This window comes from Pocillopora verrucosa, chromosome 13, assembly GCF_036669915.1.
Source record: "Pocillopora verrucosa isolate sample1 chromosome 13, ASM3666991v2, whole genome shotgun sequence".
NCBI classification, from domain to species: domain Eukaryota; kingdom Metazoa; phylum Cnidaria; class Anthozoa; order Scleractinia; family Pocilloporidae; genus Pocillopora; species Pocillopora verrucosa.
The window spans coordinates 5,367,662-5,388,855 of record NC_089324.1 but is presented as its reverse complement, the minus strand read 5'-3'; the positions used below and the strand labels follow the sequence as shown (position 1 = coordinate 5,388,855).

At 37.4% G+C, this 21,194-nt stretch overlaps 2 protein-coding genes across 3 annotated transcripts; both read left to right on the top strand.

The window, feature by feature from the left end:
- The first annotated feature begins 189 nt into the window (after positions 1-189).
- Positions 190-10,269, top strand: LOC131783873 (uncharacterized). The gene is made up of 7 exons (XM_059100647.2): positions 190-261; positions 4,507-4,586; positions 6,263-6,313; positions 6,895-7,161; positions 8,349-8,607; positions 9,321-9,457; positions 9,668-10,269. Exons 3-7 carry the CDS (start codon positions 6,263-6,265, stop codon positions 9,854-9,856), a joined length of 903 nt encoding a protein of 300 aa, XP_058956630.2. The 5' UTR covers positions 190-261; positions 4,507-4,586; the 3' UTR covers positions 9,857-10,269.
- A 4,375-nt stretch (positions 10,270-14,644) lies between these two features.
- On the top strand, positions 14,645-21,194 carry LOC136277865 (tripartite motif-containing 13-like). Of its 2 annotated transcripts, none has more exons than XM_066160639.1 (3): positions 14,645-14,811; positions 18,347-18,550; positions 19,189-21,193. In XM_066160639.1, the coding sequence occupies exons 2-3, from the start codon at positions 18,359-18,361 to the stop codon at positions 19,882-19,884; spliced, it is 888 nt and encodes a 295-aa protein (XP_066016736.1). In that variant the 5' UTR covers positions 14,645-14,811; positions 18,347-18,358; the 3' UTR covers positions 19,885-21,193. The 2 variants fall into 2 exon arrangements, with proteins under 2 accessions (XP_066016736.1, XP_066016737.1); XM_066160640.1 differs by lacking the exon at positions 14,645-14,811 and adding an exon at positions 16,424-16,880 and having other exon boundaries at positions 19,189-21,194.

Below are 21,194 nucleotides of genomic sequence, written 5' to 3'. Positions count from 1 at the left end.
GATATAATAGGTACAAGAAAAAAAAAACTTAGGAAAAGAGGTAACATAATAAACAAAGGTGGAAATTGGCCCAAACGTTGTTTATACGCGTTATTGGCGATGAAAAACAATGACAGTTTTACCGATTTGCTTCAACATGTTTAAGGTGGTTACTGCTATAAAAACTTGGGTTCTCTTCGTGTAATAACAGTTACAGGAGCGATATATTTGCAATAACCCGAAGAGGACCTAAACAGTCGCTAGAAGAAGAAAAAAGAGCAGGTATCTTTCAAATCTTCAAGCCCCTAGGCTTTGCTATCGTAAATAATTTATTTTTGTCCTATTAATGGTCCGCTGAAGTATCAGCCACCGCTGCCTAATTTGAAATCTCTGACCGCTTTTCTAATTACGACACGAAATGAAGTTTTCTCGCCATTTTCAAAATCGAGTTTAAAATGCTTACATAAGAGGATACAAAAAAGAAAAATTATTTAATCTCCCTCAGGAGCTTTCCGAGCAATATCTAAGAAAAAAGCCGAAAAGTAAGAAAAGTCATGGAATTGACAACCAACGCAGACATTTTCGCAATGTGTTTTAAATCGCTGATGGGCTGAGGGCAAAAGTTAAGTTCTAGACGTCTCAATATCACTGGCGTGAAGTTCGTTTGAAATAGAATCTCCGTATTGTTCAATAAACTGCACTTAGTCGTCCGCTCTGTCACCGAATCAGAACATCACTCAACATTGCCGATAAAAAACCTATCAGAAATTTCCGTCCCCTGCAGCAAAAACAGTTCGTGTTACTTAAATTTTGATATCGCTTATGATAAATAAACGATAGGGTAATCTGCTATTGCATGCTCGCTAGGGGAAAATTATAAAGCTAAAATAAATAAGTTGCATCTCATGTGTTTTATATGCTCAGAATTCCGTTAAAGATAATTAGTGTTTACAAACGTTTAGTTATGGGAATCGAAATAATCTTTTCTTAAAAGAAATTGTGCACAAATATTTCTCGAAGGCTTCTCTGAAAGGAATGGGCACGTACTTATTCTATAGATGCCAGTAACGAACGCGAGAATCGCTTTTTCTGTTCAGCATTCTGCTCAGGCAATGGACTTTCACAGTTGTAGAAGGGGCAATACATGAAGCCCAGATGGCAGCTGGCCGGATAAGCGATATATTTGCGTTATGCGAAGACTTACGGGCATCCACATTTCGTACTGATGTATACGTAGGTATAACGGTGTTAACAAAAATGATTCCTTTCGCTACCACCTGTTAAATGCTATTGAAGAGGCAAGCTCTCTGGATACATATATCCCAATTTTTACTCTGAAAGAGAGAAATTCACGTAACCGTTAAGTGCAACGACTTTTTTTTTATATGTCTCTAATGTATTTGTCTGTACCTAATAAAGAGGTCACTTATATAAAAAATGCTTTGAACCACAGCAAATTGTAAAAATCTCACTTTCTGATTATAGCCTGTAGTCACTAAATGAAATTATTTTCGATGGCCTCCAATTCGGACAAGAGATGTCTGCAGTTACTTTGTTTTTATCTTCAAGATTGGCTTGAATGAAGGGTAAAATTTGAAATTTAAGAGAACTTTTTTCGCCGAATGCCGTAAACGCTATGTTTGAATTTATTGGTATCAACAAGGTGGTCAGCTCGTTTGAACTGAAAACAGAACTTACACAAAAAATAGCCAACATGACATTACTTGTTCATTTTATGCCTCGAACTCGTTTATAATCCTCTAGAATTTAAACTCAGAAGCGGCGCTGAAAGATCCAGAAAAGGTCAATAAAGATTGGCTTGGGTTACTAAGTCGGTTAATCATAAAATCCTTTAAACAGACGGATTGAGGGTATGTTTTATTCCATCGGTACAAGTCACGCTTGGCTCGAATTGAAAGCAGAGCTTTGAAGGAATTGATTGGAATACATGTAACAACCCTAATCCAATGAAAATGCCATCATGTAAAACGTGTAAGATGAAAGTTTTGCAGTAGAACTGTAAAAATCAAAACCAAAGAAAGTTTGTATAAAAATTCCTTTTGCCTAGGCAACTCAAGTTCAAATGCGATTGAGACATTCTGAGAGTACGAAAGTGTTATTTTATTATTTTATTAAACAATTTCTTCAAAAGTTTTGCACTTATTTCATATTGGTCTTTCTGTTTTCAACAGTTTTCTCCATGTTTCACGCTTTTAGTAAAATCTGCGGCATTTACACTCTTCCTTCTTGATGTTTAAATAATCGTATCTCTTGGATATTTTACAATGCTTTAAGCCGAAGCAGTGCGGGTATCCCGTGCATGCCAGAAACGGGCAGCTACAGAACACACCATGCGAATCAATACTACGTTCCAAGTGACAGTTATACCAATCTCCGTCAAATCTGATCCAGTGGTGAATCTCCCTTGGTATAGTCTTGCTTGAGAAAGCTGAGTCTTAAAAAATAAAAATACATCCACTTCAGTTAATTGAACCAACTCGATGACAAAATCTTGGTCATCAGGGAGAATTGAACTTAGAACTGTCTTGATTTTCGAGAGATGCTTAGGAGTCTTAAATTCTCGTGCGGCAACAATAATACTCTCCAGAATAACTCGTAAAATAAAGCCTGGAATGATTTTTGTCGAGGTTGCCATTTTTTCGCGAAAAAGTTGTAAAATCCTCGTGTAAAGCTACTCTGCTGTCTATCAGATCTTTTGTTTAAAAACGAACGTCACTTCCGTTACCGTCATGTTTTCCTTGGCTCCTGATGACGAAGACTTTATGATGATAGCAGTGACGATGTTGTGAGTTTTATGATGATATTACTAACAAGGTTAGCGAGTTACCTTCGAATTCGTGTTTACTCCCATCGCTTCTTCCATGTTCCTTGACCACAGACGATATTAATGCAACGAATAGTAACAAAACAAAGCCTCTGATAATCATCTCGCCTTTTAGAAATCAAAGCCTAGAAAACAGAAAGAATAAACAAACAAAAATAAAAAAAAAGACGCACCACACACGCACAACTAGAGGTTCAACTTCCTCTGTGTGGTTTTTGTCACAGTTGAGCTATAACATTGGCTAAATAAGCTCAATTAACTCTATGGAACAGCTTGAGTTAATTATCACAGCCAGTGACAAAGAAACTGGCACGTTTTTTCTTTCTAACTATCGTCATATTCAAAAATTCTGTCTGATACCCCACAGTGCAAATGAAGAGCATGAAGATTTCAAGACATGATTATTTGATGCACTTTCTTCTTCCTATGCGACGTGACCTTCCGGCATGTAACTGCCAGTAGATAACCGCTTACCCACTTGGAATGGCGAATGAATGTGTTTTACAGAAAATGACATTGCTTAGTCATAATTAGTTTTGCTCGTCAGCGGGGAGTGGCAAGTTTCTTCCCTAGGCCGCCACAAATAGACTACAGGCGAAAATGATTAAGGACGACAAACAATTATGAACTAATTTATCTACTCATAAATTGCGAACCAATATATTTTCCCAACCACGACCAAAAATTTTTGAACCGTAACTTTCATGACCAAATTCATAGACCCAGCAGAATAGGCGTACATCACCAGTTGACATGTTTAGACCTTTCAATAAATAAGTAAAAGGAACCTTTTAACCAGTTTGGTTTCTACTCGACTCTTTTTCTTGATTTTCCACGCTACTTTCAAGTGCTTCATGTTAACAGGATGTACGTTTTCGAAATAAGGATATCACTTATAACGAGACCCATGGATATCACTTTGATGCGAGAAGAAATGATGGATAATGCAAAACATATCGATAAACAGCTTGAAAACACTTAAGAGTTTTGTCAGAACCAAGCAAGACACAACTACAAACAACAACAGTAGATTTGACTGAAAGCATTCGACGAAAAAAAAACAATCAGTGCTTTTGTCGAGTCCCTTCGTACAACTAATATTGACAGATGTCAATAAAATGGCCATCGCGTGAAGGCTTTCTAATTGTTGCCATTAAAAGTTTGATCTGCTGAGTACCGGACGTTAAATCTGACGAGTCTTACCTGGCAAAACATCAAAGCCTCTACTACATTGCTCAAAGTATGTCTGAATACCTTTGGCTTCACGAGAAGTGATCATTTTAACTATAAGAAATATCAATACAAATACGGGTACCAGGCGTTCTGCTGACAGAAATTTACCTGCGTTTGAGTTGGGAGGAACAAAAGCATAAAAACAATAAAAACGTTTTTCTTGCCACAAAAACCCTATTCGATGCAAAAATACATTTTTGCTTCTAGATACACCCCAGTAAATTGTAGGATGGAACTCTTTAGGAGCACTTTTCAATACTGATGAAACCAGTGATTAAAAGTTCTGAAAGTAATCCGTGATCCCGATGGTTTTGCGTTACAATGCTTTGTAATGGGCCCAAAAAACTCACTCAACCCTGTCACACAATCTTAAGAGGCTGAAAATTAAAGAGAACTGAGGACCTTAAGAGCTGATAAATGAGCATTCTGTTTGTTTGTTTTTCTTCAAGATTCCTTTGTGCTTTGCTCTCGTGGCAAAAACAGACTCCTCAAAAAACTATTTATCAACAACTGTGCCCACAACGTACAGGTATATATACAGGTATATATGACGAGCTTTACTTTGAAAATATTCTAAGGCTCGTTACGCCATACCCCACACATTAGACTAGACTAACCCTAGTCTAGTTTCCAGTCAATAGCTAGCGGGCAGCATTCCCATCGAAAGTACCGCAGTGGGCAAAGAAAGTATCGCATGTGTTTTCTAAGGGACCGCAAGAGATTGGGCCGTAATAATCCAGTTTCTCCTCTCTTGTCACCTCTTTTCGATGATTACTTCTTGCAAATTAAATCACCGAGCTTTTGTGACAACTTTTAGAGAAATATGTCAAGACAAATTAGAGTATATATATAAACAAGGGAATGACGAGTCGCAGCGTGGTTATCCCACTTATTCACGTCAATCATTCAACTGCTTAGCTTTACTTATTGGAAGGAATCGTGAATCTAAGTGGCTATTACCCATTAAACTCGGAAAAGGAAACATGAACTGGTGAGATGTCGACGCTTCTGAACTGATCGTAATAAACTTTTGGTTACGCAGGACAAAAACTCACAGAACGCGTCATTGAGCAAACATGTTGGGAAAGGTTTCGATATCTTAAGCATGACGTTAAAGAAAGGGGAAAAACCGTCATTTTTCGGCTTAAAATAGTGTAAATTCTGATATTCCTCCTCTCTCCTCTTATTTGGCTGTTTATTTTTTAGTTGAGACCTCACAGTTGTTTGAAACTGTGAAACGTATGTCATTGCTCCAATGCTCCAGAAAAGAAGTTAACTCTTAAAACCATACTTCCTTGTTTAAACCTCTTGACGTCATGTAGAAGAATTCAAATACTACTACCTTAATTACAGTAGAACCCCGCTAAAGCGAACCCGGTTAACAAGAACGCCCGGTAACTCGAAAAAGATTCGATTTCTCTTGGATTTGAGCCCATTTTTCCAGTAATTTGCTATCAGCTGACTCGAGCTTTCGAAATTACGATTCGAGGCGATTGTTAATGTTTTTAGATCAAGGCTGGTACTTGCATAAAGAAAAGGAAAACTCGTTTTTAATATTGTCAATGGCAAATTTTAGTTTGACGGCGACTTCTTTCTGCCAGTACCATTCGCTTTCACAAAGGAATTTTTTTGTTCTTTGACAGAATGGTACCCTTTTTTTCTTCCTTGAGCCTGTTTTATTATTTTTCTTTTTCTAACAAGGACTTTTTTCCGCTTTTGATTTTTCCATGAGCAAAGATTTTTCCATAAACAAAGAGCTTTTACAAGCTTCCTCAAGTGATTTTGCAAAGTACGCGATGTAAACAAAATATGGAAATAACACGAAAATCGAGCCCCAACATGAGTGGTTGCCGCGAAAATTCCCCCAGGGGATTCGCCCAGGTCCGAGATTATGACACTTTTATTTGAAATACGTTTTTCTAAATAATTCGGGTGCTTTTAAAGATTTCAGAATTTTTTTTAATGGAAACGTTAGGTTGAATGTTTGAATTCAGCGTAGTCAAATAAAATTGATTTTTTGGCCTCTGAAGGTGGGAAGTAACCTTAAATGGTTCAGCATCACTATAGGAAAAGCTTGATACCACATGCCCACGTAAAAGCTTTTACGAATCTAGGATTCAGAGAGGAGGGATGATTGTTTACTCTGTTTTTTTTTGTTTTTTTGTTTGTTTATTTAGTTTAATTTTTTTCGTTTTCATTATTTAGATGTCGTGGCATCAAGAGAAAGGTGCTGGGAAAGCAGAAGGAATGGATTCAGTAAGTTTGCCTCACAAATAATTACTGTACCATCCTAGGCCTGACGGCTTGCTAGATATTCCTTCATAAGCCAAACTTTTCTCAACAAAAAAGGAATTGTCATCATCCCCTTCAAACTCGTTCTGAACTCCAATTTCAAGCGCCAGAGAGGATATACAAGTCCCAATTTAATGTTTCTCGTGTGTCTAACCCTAGGATGGCGAGTAGATGTGAGCGTTAATTTGGTTTTAAATAATGGCTATAAATCGCAGAATCGAATGTCTTTTTTTTTTCGTGTGTTTCATTATTGAGTGTTTGTTCAATTCCATTAGTTAAAGACAAAATAAAAATACGTATAGGTTGATTCTTAAAAAACAGCAACCAAGTGCTTCTTTACCGCAGCAGCCTGGAACACATCATCTCATCCTTTTCATTTCGTGGTTCTCTGAAAGGAGAGAAGCACCTGGAGAGTCTTCCAACTCCTCTTCCCTCCCCTTCTCCTTAAGTATAAGAAGATCTGAGGTTGAATTCCTTATGGAACCCATCTCTCCCTCAATTTGATTTTGCTCTACTGTTTTGATGAAGTCACTTTAAATTTTTAGACTCAAGAAGTAATTGAACCAGTTAGCATCCATGTGACATACATTGATACGAAGAGAATCCTTCCCTATCAAAAAGGGGGAGATCTAAGGGGATTCACCAAGCAGTTCTTGCAAGGATTCTCCGACGTTTTACCTCCCAATGTTACTTCAGAACAAGTCAAGTTCCAGCGATATAATGCAAGATTTGACGATGCTGCCGAACTTGAAAATGGATACAAGTTTGATGATAACCAAAAAGTTAGCGCACACATCGTGGGTGACAAGAAGGTACAGACGTTTTGCATTGTTTCTGATTTTAGAGCACATAGTTTTATTGTATATAAATTAATTAGAAAACGTATTAATCCGTGGAACTTCGATCAGAATCTCGAGAGCTCCAATACTGGTGATTTTGAGATTTAGCGCGTTAGGGCTTTAACATGGGTTCAGAAGGTTACGCCTTATAGCGAGTTCGCTCTCTACAAAGACAAGTTTCACAGCAATACCATGACAAAGCTCGATGGACAAACAAAATCTTAGCCGTGTTGAGCAATGACCAATGTGCACATCTTATGTTTTAATCATGGAACTTGTTGGAAGTAGAGTGTTTAACGACGATTTAGGAAATGAATTGAATATTTTGAGGTGAACCTGTTGAGGTGGGGGTGAACTTTTTCTTTTTTTTCTTTTTTTTTTTTTTTTTAAGGAGTCGAACTCGCAAAGGTTTAAGCGTTGAACTTGCAGTTGCCCTTGGACTTTTAGTTTAGTGAGTCCCGTATCGTTTATTTTGTCTTGTTCAGTTTAGGTCTGTTTTTTTTTTAGTTTAATTTTGTTTGTTTGTCTGTTTGTTTGTTTGTTTTTAGTTTTGTTTAGTTTCGCTTAATTTTGTTTATTTACTTTGTTTTTTTCTTTTGTTTCCTTTACGTTTCCTTTCTTTTCTTTTCCTCTTCTTTTTTTTTTTTCGTTTCTTTTCCTTCTGTTCGTTTTGTTTCTGTTTGCTTCGTTTCGTTTGTTTTTCCCTTTCGTGAGGAAAAAAAATCTTAATTCTTGCCTCTTCCCATCAACGCAGCCATGCAATAAGTATAGGTAAGAAAATGATTTCGAGTGAATTTGGTGTCAATTAGCACGAGTGAATTTTTCAAAGAGAACAAAATTGAAAGAGCCCGTAGGGAAAGTGCAACTTGTAGTCTTTCGAAAATTTCAAGTGCTTATCACACCAAATTTCGAGAGAAGTCATTTTATTACTTGTTGATAATGTACATAAAAAAACATTACAGGAAGTCAAGACAGACGAAATTTGAAAGCGTACACTCGCTATTTGTAATTCACATTCGTATCATCGCTTCGTATTCATGAGAATGCACTCGTTTTCAGCCAATCAGAAGTGTGTAGTATTTTTCATGTACATTATTAAGGAGGAAATCAGCATATCTTGCATCATTATACTAAGCTGATTATATCTGCTACCTTTTCAGGCTAAAGAGAAGGAGAACCAAACACCACGTAATATGTCAATTTCGGGAGGCCAACATACATTTTATCTGTATACGACTGAGTTGGCTACGTCGGATGACGGTTTTGTAGGGAACTCGACTTTTAAGTTCCATCAACTTACGGTAGGTTCTACTTATCGCTTTTGGAGCGCAGTCAGCAACAAAAATGGTGGTGTTATGAAGAGGAGTCCCAGTGAAAACATAGTGATTTGTGGTGGAACTTTTGAGGAGCCTGATGATAGTAAGTAAACAGTTATGTTATTTATACAAAAAATGCAGTGATATAAACAATAGCCTCAATGGGCGTGAAAATAGGCTTTAGCAACTACGGCGTCGCGAAATTGTTTGACCCGATGAGGAGAGCATGATGGAAGGGAAGGTTGCCTTCCATCTCTCATTGAAGCTCTTTCTAATAACGATAAAAATTTACCTCTGCGAGGATTTTAAGTCATTGTAGCAAATGAAGTTAATACGTTTTATGTAATTTCCTGTTAGCTGATGATCACTTTGGCGGAAGCTCGCACCCGTCGTTGTAGTAAACTAGATTTACATCAGAACGCTGGATTTTAATACTCACTTCTCGTAGAGCTATTGATATCCTCTTCGAAATTAAGATAAACTTGAAAGAATTTGAGTCAACTTGACTTAAGCCGCTTTGATACATATAAATTTTTGCCTTTTCTGTGCTTAAATGTCTTCTGATTGATTCTACAACTTAAGAAAATATCAAACGAAGTCCATTAACATGCAACTCAAACTTATCAAACACAATACATCGTGAACAACCTGCGACCGCTACCTCTAACGAGGATATTGAGCTCTGAACCATGAGATAGAACCGGTTGTTGCATTAGTTTTTATGAGGAGTATTCCAAGACGGTCTTTTTTCTTTCGATATCTCCTCATTGCTGAAGTCAATAATGATAACTGGTTCTCCTTAAATCCTTATCATAGCTCACATACAGGTCATTGATGTGAATAATAAGTCACCGAATAAAAGCAATGCTGTGGCCCTTCTATTCACGGACACAAAGCTAAACAAGCAGTATGCAATGAAAGGAATTGGATGCGGACAAGAAATCCGAACCGAAGTAAGGAGTTATTTCATTCATACAATTCAACGTTCATTCATCTATTTTAGCTTTCACCAATTCATTTATTCATTCATAATTAATTTCGCTCACTCCCTCACCCGCTCATTCACTCGTTCATGAATTTATTCAGTCAGTCATTCAATCTGTCCGTCATTAATTGCATAATCAAGATTATTTCTCATTCAAAGATGCTTTCCGTTTTGCAAGGAAATTTCTTTGCACGATGACGAAAGCGATATCTTTGAGCCTGACTATTTCTGGAGCTACACCATGCTCAAACACGTCAAAACCGGCTGCTATGTGGGATGTGACTACACTGGAAAAGTGACTTTGGTGGAAAATTCAAAGCCCGAATTTCCTAACGCTGAGATTCTGTTCATCGCCAATGCACCTTAAACTGATTTACACAGCAGAAGACTCAGTGGTGGGTGTTCTGAGTGAAGTCAGCTCACTATTTGACCATTTTGATCCGCATGTGAGGCACTGAAATATTAGATGAGACTACCGTCTACATTCGTTAATCTGTTTTTAATCAAGTAAATAAAGTACTCTTATCACAAATAGTATTCAAGGTATTGTTATTTCTAGCTTGTTTCTAAGACAAATTGTGTCGAATCAATCCATTGGTCGCTTCAGCTGTCAACACTTGGTTATTTCTTTGTTAAAACAACCACAGATGGCCCAAGCTCACGTCTCGAGAAAAAGCAAACGATTAATTCATGAAAGCGTCACGCGTTGTGTGACTCGGTGTTAACTTACGAGAGGAACCGTTTAGAATTTGAGCAAGTGAGACGTGAGCTTGGGCTGCCTGTGAAACAATCTGTGGTCAGATTCTCTAATCAGAAATAGAGTGTGGCCCCGTCTTTGTGTTGATACCCAACCCGTCTCCGAATCTGGGAGAACCGTGACGGACTGACGTCCAGTCTAAGTATGACGCCAATTTAAAATTTGTCTTAGTGCAGTAAACCTGCAAATACCAATTTATTTCTCATCATAAAACACCCCTAAAAGCCTCTGAGGTTGAATAATTATAAGTTAGAAACAAACTTTACAAGGCATTCATTAATCATTCGGCAAAATGACAGCTGCTTTTTTTTTAATATGGGAAACGTCGATGTCATCCAGAACAAAAGATGTATCTTTGTATTTTGTGTATGGTGCAGGTATGCAGATTGTTTTGCTAGCATTTTTTTTTTCATATCTTAAGGTGTTTTGTTAAAAAAACAAAAAACCTAAGTGAACAAACTCCGTGTTGGGCCGACTGCCAGGAAAACACTATCCCAAGCAGTTTTGCAATTAGAGGAATTAATAAACTTAAAAAACTTCTGAAGCTAATGGTGCTTTTAGTTTATCCCCTTAAAGACTTGATACCTAATTCTACTGCCATCCTATCATACAAATTTATAATGAAACAATTCTCTTTCCGGGTATGCCATCATGTGAAACACCAATTCAAACATTCGTGACTTCAACAGATGTAAAGCACATAATCCTAAAATGCCAGCCAAAAATTGTTCTGCAAAAAGAAAAAGACATTGATTGTGACTTGCATAAAAAATATTCAAAATAATCGAAGAAAGCAAAACAAGAAGGCCTTTCCAGGCTACTTTGTTGATGTTCTTGCAGTGACGTTAACCCATTGTGACTGCAGCTTTCCTCTCTATTAATCAGGCTTTCGAGCGGAAACTGCTAAAATATTTTGTCAACGCTCGTTTGAAGATATAAAACAAGCTAAATTTCAGGTTTTGTGAGAGGAAGGATGAGTAGTTAGTGCTGCTGTAGAATTTCATAGTTAGCTCCTTTTGAGGAACCATGTCATTGTAAAGCAAGTCAGGTATCGGTATCGTTAAGTTAGCCGTGTTGTAATTACGATTACAGAAACGTTCAATACTGTGGTTGCAACCTCATTCCCAGGGTCTCTCTTCTTCCCTTCATTTAGAGCCAGAGAGACCCTGGAAACGAGGTTTCTGTGGTTGAAAGTTGTGCCTAAATCCTACCGGCTAGAGGTACGCACGAGGAGCACTAGTCACGGGTTTCCGAGGCGGGTGATTATCGGAAATTGTCGGCTATTGCAATATGGTGGACTATTCTAGTAACACCATGTGCAATTTACTAACAGTCAAGTGATATGATTCAACCAGATATGAACATTGGAACGTGCTTTACATGTGGAGTATACATTGTTGAGTTTCAATCAAGGAAATTTCGCCAAATTTTGTGTGGCTATTTCCTTCGCCCTCGTCGATCCTAAGTTCCTTGTTTGGCAGAGTCTTAGCTTAAAGCTGTAGCCGCTAAGAACAACACTTGCAAAGGTAAACAAAACTTATGAATAGTATCGCCACTATAATGCCCTTTCATGGTGCTACTGGTTGGAAAGATCCCCAAGATGAAATTTCTAGTGTCTTCTACCTCTAGACGGTGGGATCTCAGGAAGCTTAGAAAATACTACCGGCCAGAGGTACAACTTGCATATCTAGTCAACTTTGCACAATTATTACGATGGTTTCCTTCGCATTTTACTATTTCCGCACTCCACTGAAATTAGTCTTAAACTCGTTTGAATCAATTTTTTCCAGGAATACGTATACATTTATTTATTTTTATTTGGTCTTTAACCTCAAGCTGGTAGGATCTTAGGGGGCTGATAAAATACTACAGGCTAGAGGTACAGCTTGCATTCTCAGTGGACTTTGCCTACCCTAGCCTGTAGTGAAAATACTACAGGCTAGAGGTACTTTGTACGTTTAGGGTGAATTTAGGTCGTTTCATTTACTTCTTGATTTATGGAAAAAACCTTTCTAAATTCCATGTTAGTCTCATACTGTTGTGGAGTCACTCGACAACTTAACTTGGAACGCCCACATTAACGAGTTAGTAAAGAAAACCAGCAAAAAACTATACTTTCTTGTACAGCTGAAACGGGCCCGACTACCTCCTTACAGACCTAGTTCTTTTCTATCTTTCGTGTGTTCGATCTACGATAGACTACGGAGTTCCGGTTTTATGCAACGCGCTTCCGCAGTACCTTAAGAACGAGCTCATACATATCGAGAAAAGGGCACTATCGATAATTTTGCCCAGCACGAGCTACAACAAAGCCTGCGAAGTTTTGGGAATAACGCCAATAACCGAACACCATAGTCAGCTATACACTAAACTGTTTGACGCCATAGTAGCCGACCCCAACCATAAGCTACATGGATTACTGCCACAGAAAAATAATGTTGTTTATAATTTTCGATACAATCGTCCCTTTGTTTTACCGCGCGTTCACACCAATAGGGCAAATAACACTTTCATACTCGCAATGTCCCGGCTATTCAACGCATCTTCTCATAATACATAGATTATTCCTTAAATTTTAGTTCAAGGATGAAAAAGATTTACCAATTTAAACATTTTTACCATTATATTTAACATAGATTTATCATAAATTATTATTGTCCTTTTAAAAGTTGTAAAAGTTACTTAATTCAGCCTTCGGGCTGCGATGTGATTTAAATAAACCATCTATCTTATCGATCTATCTTGTTTTAACACCAACCAGACACCCTTTGCTTATTGTCAAATAATGCCTGCTTTAGTTTCAGCTGATTCCCTATAAAGAGTCATTTGATGCTCACAGCTTGTGTGCTGTGCTATCAAATAAGTAGTGGTAGGTACGCGACCAAGGAGAGAAGGTATTCTTGAAAAAAATGATTCAAGTGTAACTATAAGATTAAAATGTAATGCCAAAAAGTAAAATGAAAAGCACTCTGTAAGAAAATTTGGCAAAGTCAATAAAATAAGCAAGCTGTACTTCAAGTATTTTCTAGGCCTCCTAAGATCCTACCAGCTGGAGGTTTTTAGACTAAATAAAAGAGAACAAAATGTAAATGAAGTCATGTAAAAAGTGATTCCAAGGAGTGTAAGACTAATGCGGGGCGCAGAAAGTAAAATGGGCAAACTGCAGTAAAAATTGGGCAAAGTTGATTAAATATGCAAGCTGTACCTCTAACTGGAAGTCTTTTCTAAGCCTCCTTAGATCTGACCACCTAGAGGTTCAAGAGCAAATTTTCAAAAATTAATGTAAATGTACTCTTGTAAAAAATGATTCCAAGGAGTGTAAGACTAATTTGGAGTGCAAAAAAGTCAAATGTGGAGCTAATCGTAATAGAAATTGAGAAAATTCAACTGGGTATGCAAGCTGTACCTCTAGCCGGTAGTATTTTAAAAGCACTAGCCCCTTCAGATCTTACCAGCTAAAGGTACAGGACCATATAAAAATAAATAAGTGTATGCGTATTCATGAAAAATTGTGATTCAAAGAAGTGTAAGACTAATTTGGAGTGCAGAAAAAGTAAAATTTGAAGGAAACTGTGGTAACAATTAGCAAAGTTGACTAAATATGAAAGCTGTACCTCTAGCCGGTAGTATTTTCTAAGCCTCATGAGATCCTACCGGCTAGAAGTACAAGACAATAGAAATTTCATCGTGGCGATCTTTCCAACCAGTAGCACTACGACAAGGGCATTATAGTGGCCATACTATTGATAAATTTTGTTTACCTTTGCAAGCGCAGATCTTAGCGGCTAAAGTGTTAAGCTCAAACTCTGCTGAACAAGAAACTGAAGATCGACGAGGGTGAAGGAAACAGCCACACAAAGTTGAGCGAAATTTCCTTGATTTAAACTGAGCAATGTATTTTTCACGTGTAAAGTACCTCTACCATGGTTGTAGGATTCTCGAATTCTTGCACTTGTTAGCAGTAGAGTAGTTTTAGGTAAGTGTTCAGTAGGTGTTAGCAATTGCCTCATTATTTTGATTAAGGCCAACAATAAAGAAAATAAATCCGAAAAACGTTCAAAAATTAATATCCCTATCTCCCCCAGGTAACAGACTCGTAAGCAAGTTTCTTCCCTCTTTATTTAGCTTGGAGGTAAAGGAAAGGCTGTAGTTTTATTACGCTTGATTATAAATTTAGAAGAGCCTGCTTAAAATTATTTCAAAAGATAGTTTTGAAGTGAGCGTAAAGCGTCTGAAAACCGACAAAAAGATTATGTCGTTGTAGTAAAAACATCATCACCAGTGGAAATTTCCCTAACTCGTTTTTAAGGCCTCTCTTCCCCTCCCTCTCTCCACTCTCCTCCCCCTCCCGCATCAACCCACTGAGCGAAGGTGAGCGGGGGAATGGGGGAAGGAAAGTCGAGAAACTTCCTTCAGCACATCAGGATAAAAATACGCTTCTGGGGAAAAGGCCGGAAATTCTTAATAATTCACGCAATATAATGGGACATATCTGGACCCTTCTCTGTTTCTTGCAAGTCAGCTTTACCGAAAGGAGTTTATTGAGACAACGTGGACCAACGTAGGTGAGTTCGAGCGTTCAATATACGTTGCAACTAAGAAGAAAAGTCATACAAATTCATCTCCAGCCAACCAGATCAAGGAATTTTAGCTCAGATTTAATCACAAAATTTCAAAGCGATTAATATAACGATGATCCAACTTGAGATGTAAGATGGCAGAGATCTTTGATTATATTTATCTGCATTATATATCTAATATATCGTGGGGATAAGACCAACTACAAGAGAGAAGCAAACTTAACTCTCTGCTCAAACTCAAATGGAATTTAGGCGACACTCAACTCAAGCTCTAACTTTATCGTCCATGTCTTTCCTACGTCATGTTATGGCAGTTGCAGAAGGTTAGATAAGAAGACGAAAATACAACGCATACGTTAATTATCAGTGAAGCATAAAACTTCCCTTTTAGCAAAACAGGAAATCAAGTACTTTGTATCACGACAAGATCAAAATGCATGGTTTGTGTCATGAAAACTTTTAACGTATACTTCGTTCGGGAGATGTCTTCTATCTTGCGATTTATAGCTTTAATTGACGCAATCAAATTTTCAGCGTCATGCATACTTTCACCGTTCTTAAGTGCTGCATTGTAATTACAGGTCGGATTGTAAACAAACTCTCTGGCGAACAGAAATATTTTACATAAATTCGAATTTGATTAATATAAACTGATAGATTTAGATACTTATGTGATTCATAGGCAAAGCTAGCGGTTAGAACTGAAAATCTGCTAGGACTGTTGAATATGAAATGGTCCAACAGTCTGCCTAAACACCGCTACAAAAGTATGCAGATCGATTTTGTTTGATCGACCAAAATATTTTGTCGGGTCGGTTTTCTTTGGCTAAGTTCAGCGATCAAACCCAAATAACTTTGAACTAAATGGCGTCTGAACACAGTATTTTAGAAGCTTGTTCAACATTTATCAATAGGAGTTTAAACAGTAATTAAAAATCAATTTAAAATTATAAAAATTAAACGAACTTGATACGGAGGCGATGCTGACGAGACATTAGCGGCGTCTAAACATATACCATCGGCATTGAACTTCCTTTTCAGCAATTCAGGATTTAACAAAGTAACCAAAGAAAACAAAACAGGAAGCACTTTACAGGCCATTTCATTGATTTTCTGGCAATGACGTAAACCTATTATGACTACAGCTTTCCACTCTATTGATCAGACTTTCGAGCGGAAACTGCCAAAAAATTTTGTCAACGCTCGCTTGATGATATGGAACAAGCTAAATTTCAGGTTTTGTGAGAGGAGGGATGAGTAGTTAGTGCTGTTGTAGAATTTCATAGTTAGCTCCTTTTGGGGAATCATGCCATTAAAAAGCAAGTCAGGCATCAGTATTGTTAAGTTAGTCGTGTTGGTATTAGGTTGCAGAAACTTTCAATACTGCGGTTGCAATAGATTTAGATACTTCTGTGATTTATAGGCTAAGCTAGCGGATAGCACCGAAAATCTGTTAGAACTTTTGAATGAAATGGTCCAACAGTCTGCCTAAACACCGCTAGTAAAGTACGCAGATCGAATTTTATTTGATCGACCAAAATATTTTGTCGGGTCAGTTTTCTTTGGTTAAGTTCAGCGATCAAACCCAAATAATTTTGAACTAAATGGCGTCTGAAAACAATATTTTTAGAAGTTTGTTCAACATTTATCAACAAGAGTTTCAAACTCTTTAATCAAAAATCAATTTAAAATAATAAAAATTAAACGAACTTGATACGGAGGCGATGCTGACGTGACATTAGCGTCCAAACATTTACCACCGGCATTTAACTTCCTTTTCAGCAATTCAGGATTTAATAAAAAGGGAAATGATGATTTAACTAGAATATTTCTTTCGGTTGATATCTCGTTGAGTTCTCATTGCAGTCGCCGTCCTGATGTTACATTAGGTCTGTTATTGTGTCACGGAAAAAAATAACCAGCATGTTCCCTTATTTCAGTGACTGAAGAGGTTACTTGCTAAGTACCTAGCTGTAGGTAGACTCCTCTCTTTCCAGTCGGATTGATAATCGAGACTTTCGTCGTTACGGTTTACAAAAGTCAAAGTGTTTTAGGTAAGTCTTGCGCATAATGTTAACTGAAATGCCTTGAACGTTAGAATTACACGAACTCCTGTCCACAGACTCTTTCAGTGGCAAACCTCTCAAAATTTAATTATAATGGGAGGGGAATAATTGAAAAGAAGAAATTATTAGCTAATTAGTTGGTTTGTTAAGGACACTAGCCAGAAGGCTCATTTTTGTTTAATTGATTATTGATTAGTTTAATAATTTCAGAGTGACCCGAGATACGAACATAGTTACAATGTTAATCTGTTTGTTTATATTTCTATTGGTTTCGTAATCGGAGTTTAGCGTCCCTGTAATCAGTTATTCGTAAATTTTGGAGTAGTCTTGGTGAACTTTCGTCATTCCATTTTTTAAAGCGGGACCGATAGGTGGGTTTCTTAGTAACTTTGTTTGTCTAGGTTTAGTTTTCCAGCATTGGGCGAAAGTATACAGACAGACAATTTGTTGTATTGCTGTATTTTCAACTGATTCGAGTTTTAAATGCCAAATTGTATCGGATGCAAGAGAACGCTCACCACTTAGATAGGAACGATGGGCTGTTAACCCAGCCACCAAATCCTTGTAATTTTTGTACCGAAACTTTTGTATTTTAACGTAGTTTGTATTGGTTTATTTGTATTGTTTATTGTCATTTTAATCTCATTATTGGCGTTAAGCCCAGTAATTTACACGCGATTTCTGATAACGTATTCGCAACATTTCATTAGATTGATAGAACTTCGCATGTTAAATTAATAATACATACACAGATCACTGGTCTACCCTCTCCAAAACTGTATCCTTCTTCTCGCGCGTCAGGCCACTTCGCCCGAAGTAAGGTGATCTTTCGGCCAATACCAATATCGAGCCCAGAGTCATTTTGGTTCTTAGCAGTATGGTTGCTAAATTATTTCAATTGGGAATTTTTTTTCTCGCAAAAAAGATATAGCGTCACCTTCTGAAGTTATTATGATAAAGATGAGGGATGAAAACATAGGTGAACGCAGTACACGTGTTAATTCTTCACCGTATTTTCATAGAGGGCGAATGTCTTGTATCCTGATCACTAGTAAAATGATCGTGTGAAATCAGGGAAATATCTCATTGCAGAAGAAAAATGATTCGATCGGCCCGTATTTCCCAAATGAAACACAAACTAGACACGTTTTTTGTGTGGTTGCTGTATTTTGGTCACCTAGGTTTGCCCATGTGGCTTTTATCTTTGTTTTAGCTCTGGATGCAGCTGAAGAAAAAGTTCTGTTATTTAGCTTGCAAGCCCCCTGTTTATGTTTTCCAAGAAAGGCAACATTGAATTAACCTAGAGCTTGTCAGCGGTATTCCATGACGAATTGATATTGCATTAAAAGCCAAATCAACGCGAGGGTTTCTTGGGTTGTTTCTCTATGACCCAAACATAAAAGCTTTTTTAATTCCTAATGAATGTGTTATGAATAAATGTTTTCTTTCAAAAGCTGATATAAGTGATGACCACTTCGAAGGACGATTTAGAAGAACATCTTCAATGTTCAATTTGCCACGAAAAGTTTACGGAGCCAAAAGCGTTGACCTGTCAACACATCTTCTGCAAACAATGCCTGGAGGGACTGGTGACTCGAGTCCGCAAACGATACAGACGATACATTATCAGGTGTCCCGTATGCAGAGAAAAAAGTCAGGTATGAAACCAGAAATTATTTAGGGAAACGGACCTTTAATGGCCAATTAACGTTGTATCGTATTGCATAACAAAAAGCCAGGAAATCAGGTCCATATTGTGCAACAATATTAATATGCAAAACTTTAAAATTGAACAATCCCTTTTAGGCACTGCACACCAAGAAACTATAAAATGACGATTCGAATAAATAAGGGGAGGAAGGTTAGTTTCATTGAGGCCTCTGTCAATATGTGGGTGGTATTGGGATGCCTCATCTTCTTCTCCAAGATTATTTCAAAATGATTATGGCTCTCCTTTGTGGTTTGAAACATTTTTCCTTTACTGTTTGCGCACGATAGTTAATGCATACTTTGAAATCAGTAGTTGTCTACTTTCTGCAGTAAGTTTATTTAAGAGAGTTTGACTACGTATCTCATTTTAATAACGTGCAATGGGTCTCGACAAGACGTTCCACAAATTTTTTATCGAATATTTACAAAGCTATTGCACACAACAAGGTCTAAACGAAATCCTCAAGGGGCTTGCAGAAGAGCACACAATTCGCCTTTCAGCCTCTTAACAACAAAATATTATATTCTCTTTTCCTTTCCATTCACTGAAATGTCCATAATTAGTCTTGCTTCCTTTTCTCCTCAGGTACTCAATGGCGATGTCGCAAACCTTCCGTCCAACTACATTATAAATCATCTGCTGGATCTCAGACGCACAAATTCCAAGCCCTTTTGTAACAAACACGAGGACGAAATCCTCAAGCTCTTTTGCCTGAATTGCCAACAGTTGATTTGTCAAGACTGCGCTTTAATTGATCATCGCGATCACAAGTACAACTTTGCTAAAGATGTATTTCCCGCTGAGAAAGAAAAGATAGTAAATGCCATGCTGGAATCAAAAGAAAAAGTCCTTGCTTTACAAGGATCTATGGGTGCTTTTGAGGAGCAGAAAAAGAGTCTGGATCAAAACGCGCGAGAGGTCGACCAGAAAATTGACGGCTTCTTTAATGAAGTAATTCAGTTCCTAAAAGGAGAAAAGCAACGCATGAAGGATGAACTTAAAGGAGAAGTAAAGACCCAGAAGGAAAACATTCATGCAGAGTTGAGTTATTTCGAAGCTTCACTCGAGTATGCAAGCAGTAGACTTGAGGTTATAGAACTCCTCCTGGCTAAAGTAAGCGACGAAGATGCCCTATTGGCAAAGAACGATATGCTAAAACAACTCAGTGATATTAACAGTGTTTTGCCCCATTTACAGCCAACCCCTCAGACGATATATGACTTTGGGGCCGATCACATGTTGGATGTGATTAATAAAATGGAAGCTATTTCTTTGCATTAAACAGTGGTACACATTTACGAGGGTGGTAAATGGTTTACACGTGTCGCGTGATTAAGGCCAAAGTCAATATGTAACCATTTTAAAGAAAGGCGAGCGTGATTCGTGAATTTATTAACCAGCGTGAGACGTGATCATTGCCTCATTAAATATATGCCACCCGTGAAATCCTCAAGAGGACGACAGATTTTAGGTTTTCCTTTTTTATTCATATGCGTGATGCGTGAATTTTTCTGAAAATCCGTGCATGAAATGGGATCAGCACAACCTTTTTGCCACCCTCATTTAAAGTATTTTATCTGTCAATTAACATAGTGTTTCATTTTCAACCATAAGGATCCAAATATCATCATGTTTTCCGTTGCCGCTCGCATTAATTTTTTTATAAAAGCAATATTTCGGTGCCTAAAACAGCGGTGCACATAGTTGCCACATTCAATGTTATTTCATGTGAAACTATAAGAATCGAAATACCATTTATATGTACTTACTGTCTGTCAAATTAAATGTTTATCAAAGTAGTATTTACTGGCAGCTATTCCGTTGCTTTAAACAGCGGTACCTGTAGTTTATCACATTATAGACTGTCTCATTTCTAACTTTAAGGATTAAATTCCCTTTTATATATTTCCTATTATCAATCACATGTTATGCAAGCAATATTTAATGATATTTCTCGTGTGTGTTTAAATATGTTGTATCGCTGAATATGAAGAGTGTGCATCTGCGCACTTCTAAGCAAACAAAGTTGGGTTTCAAGTTCTCGTAAATTGTATGGTATTAAACACGTTAAAAATAATCATAAGTAGACTACGATAAAAAAGGTGTTTTTTTTTTAATGAGTTGCATTAATTATAGTTTTGAGCTCAGCCCCACATAGCACAGATATGCTTAGGACAAAGACGGAGTGTTTTCAACTAATCCCGTCAAGGGCGTAGCTAGAGGTGGGGGTCCAAGGGTGCCCATGACCCCCTTTTTGTAAGTTTTTTTTGTCACACCAAGTAAAACATGGCGTAGAGGTCGACATGACAGTTTGGTGATTACTCGCTGATTGACGAGGTGTAACCCACTTTTCAAAAAATGCTGCCCCTCGAATACAGTTTAGGCACTACTTTCTTAAAATAACAATACACTTCACTGTAAAATATGGAGTTATATATATCAGCATGAATCGTATATATTTCCATTTTTATCGCTGTCTTCGTTATTTTAAGGTATGACTATTTGTAAATATAAATACTAAATTGAATATACATTTTGTTTCAGAGGATACTATGTAATCCAGTGAGACAAAACACTAAAAATTGCTCTCG

Coding starts and splice junctions, on each gene's coding strand:
- LOC131783873 (XM_059100647.2), top strand. CDS start 6,263: ATGTCGTGGCATCAAGAGAAAGGTGCTGGGAAAGCAGAAGGAATGGAT. Junction 8,608..9,320: donor TTTTGAGGAGCCTGATGATA/GTAAGTAAACAG, acceptor TCCTTATCATAG/CTCACATACAGGTCATTGAT. Junction 9,458..9,667: donor GACAAGAAATCCGAACCGAA/GTAAGGAGTTAT, acceptor CCGTTTTGCAAG/GAAATTTCTTTGCACGATGA.
- LOC136277865 (XM_066160640.1), top strand. CDS start 18,359: ATGACCACTTCGAAGGACGATTTAGAAGAACATCTTCAATGTTCAATT. Junction 18,551..19,188: donor TATGCAGAGAAAAAAGTCAG/GTATGAAACCAG, acceptor TTTTCTCCTCAG/GTACTCAATGGCGATGTCGC.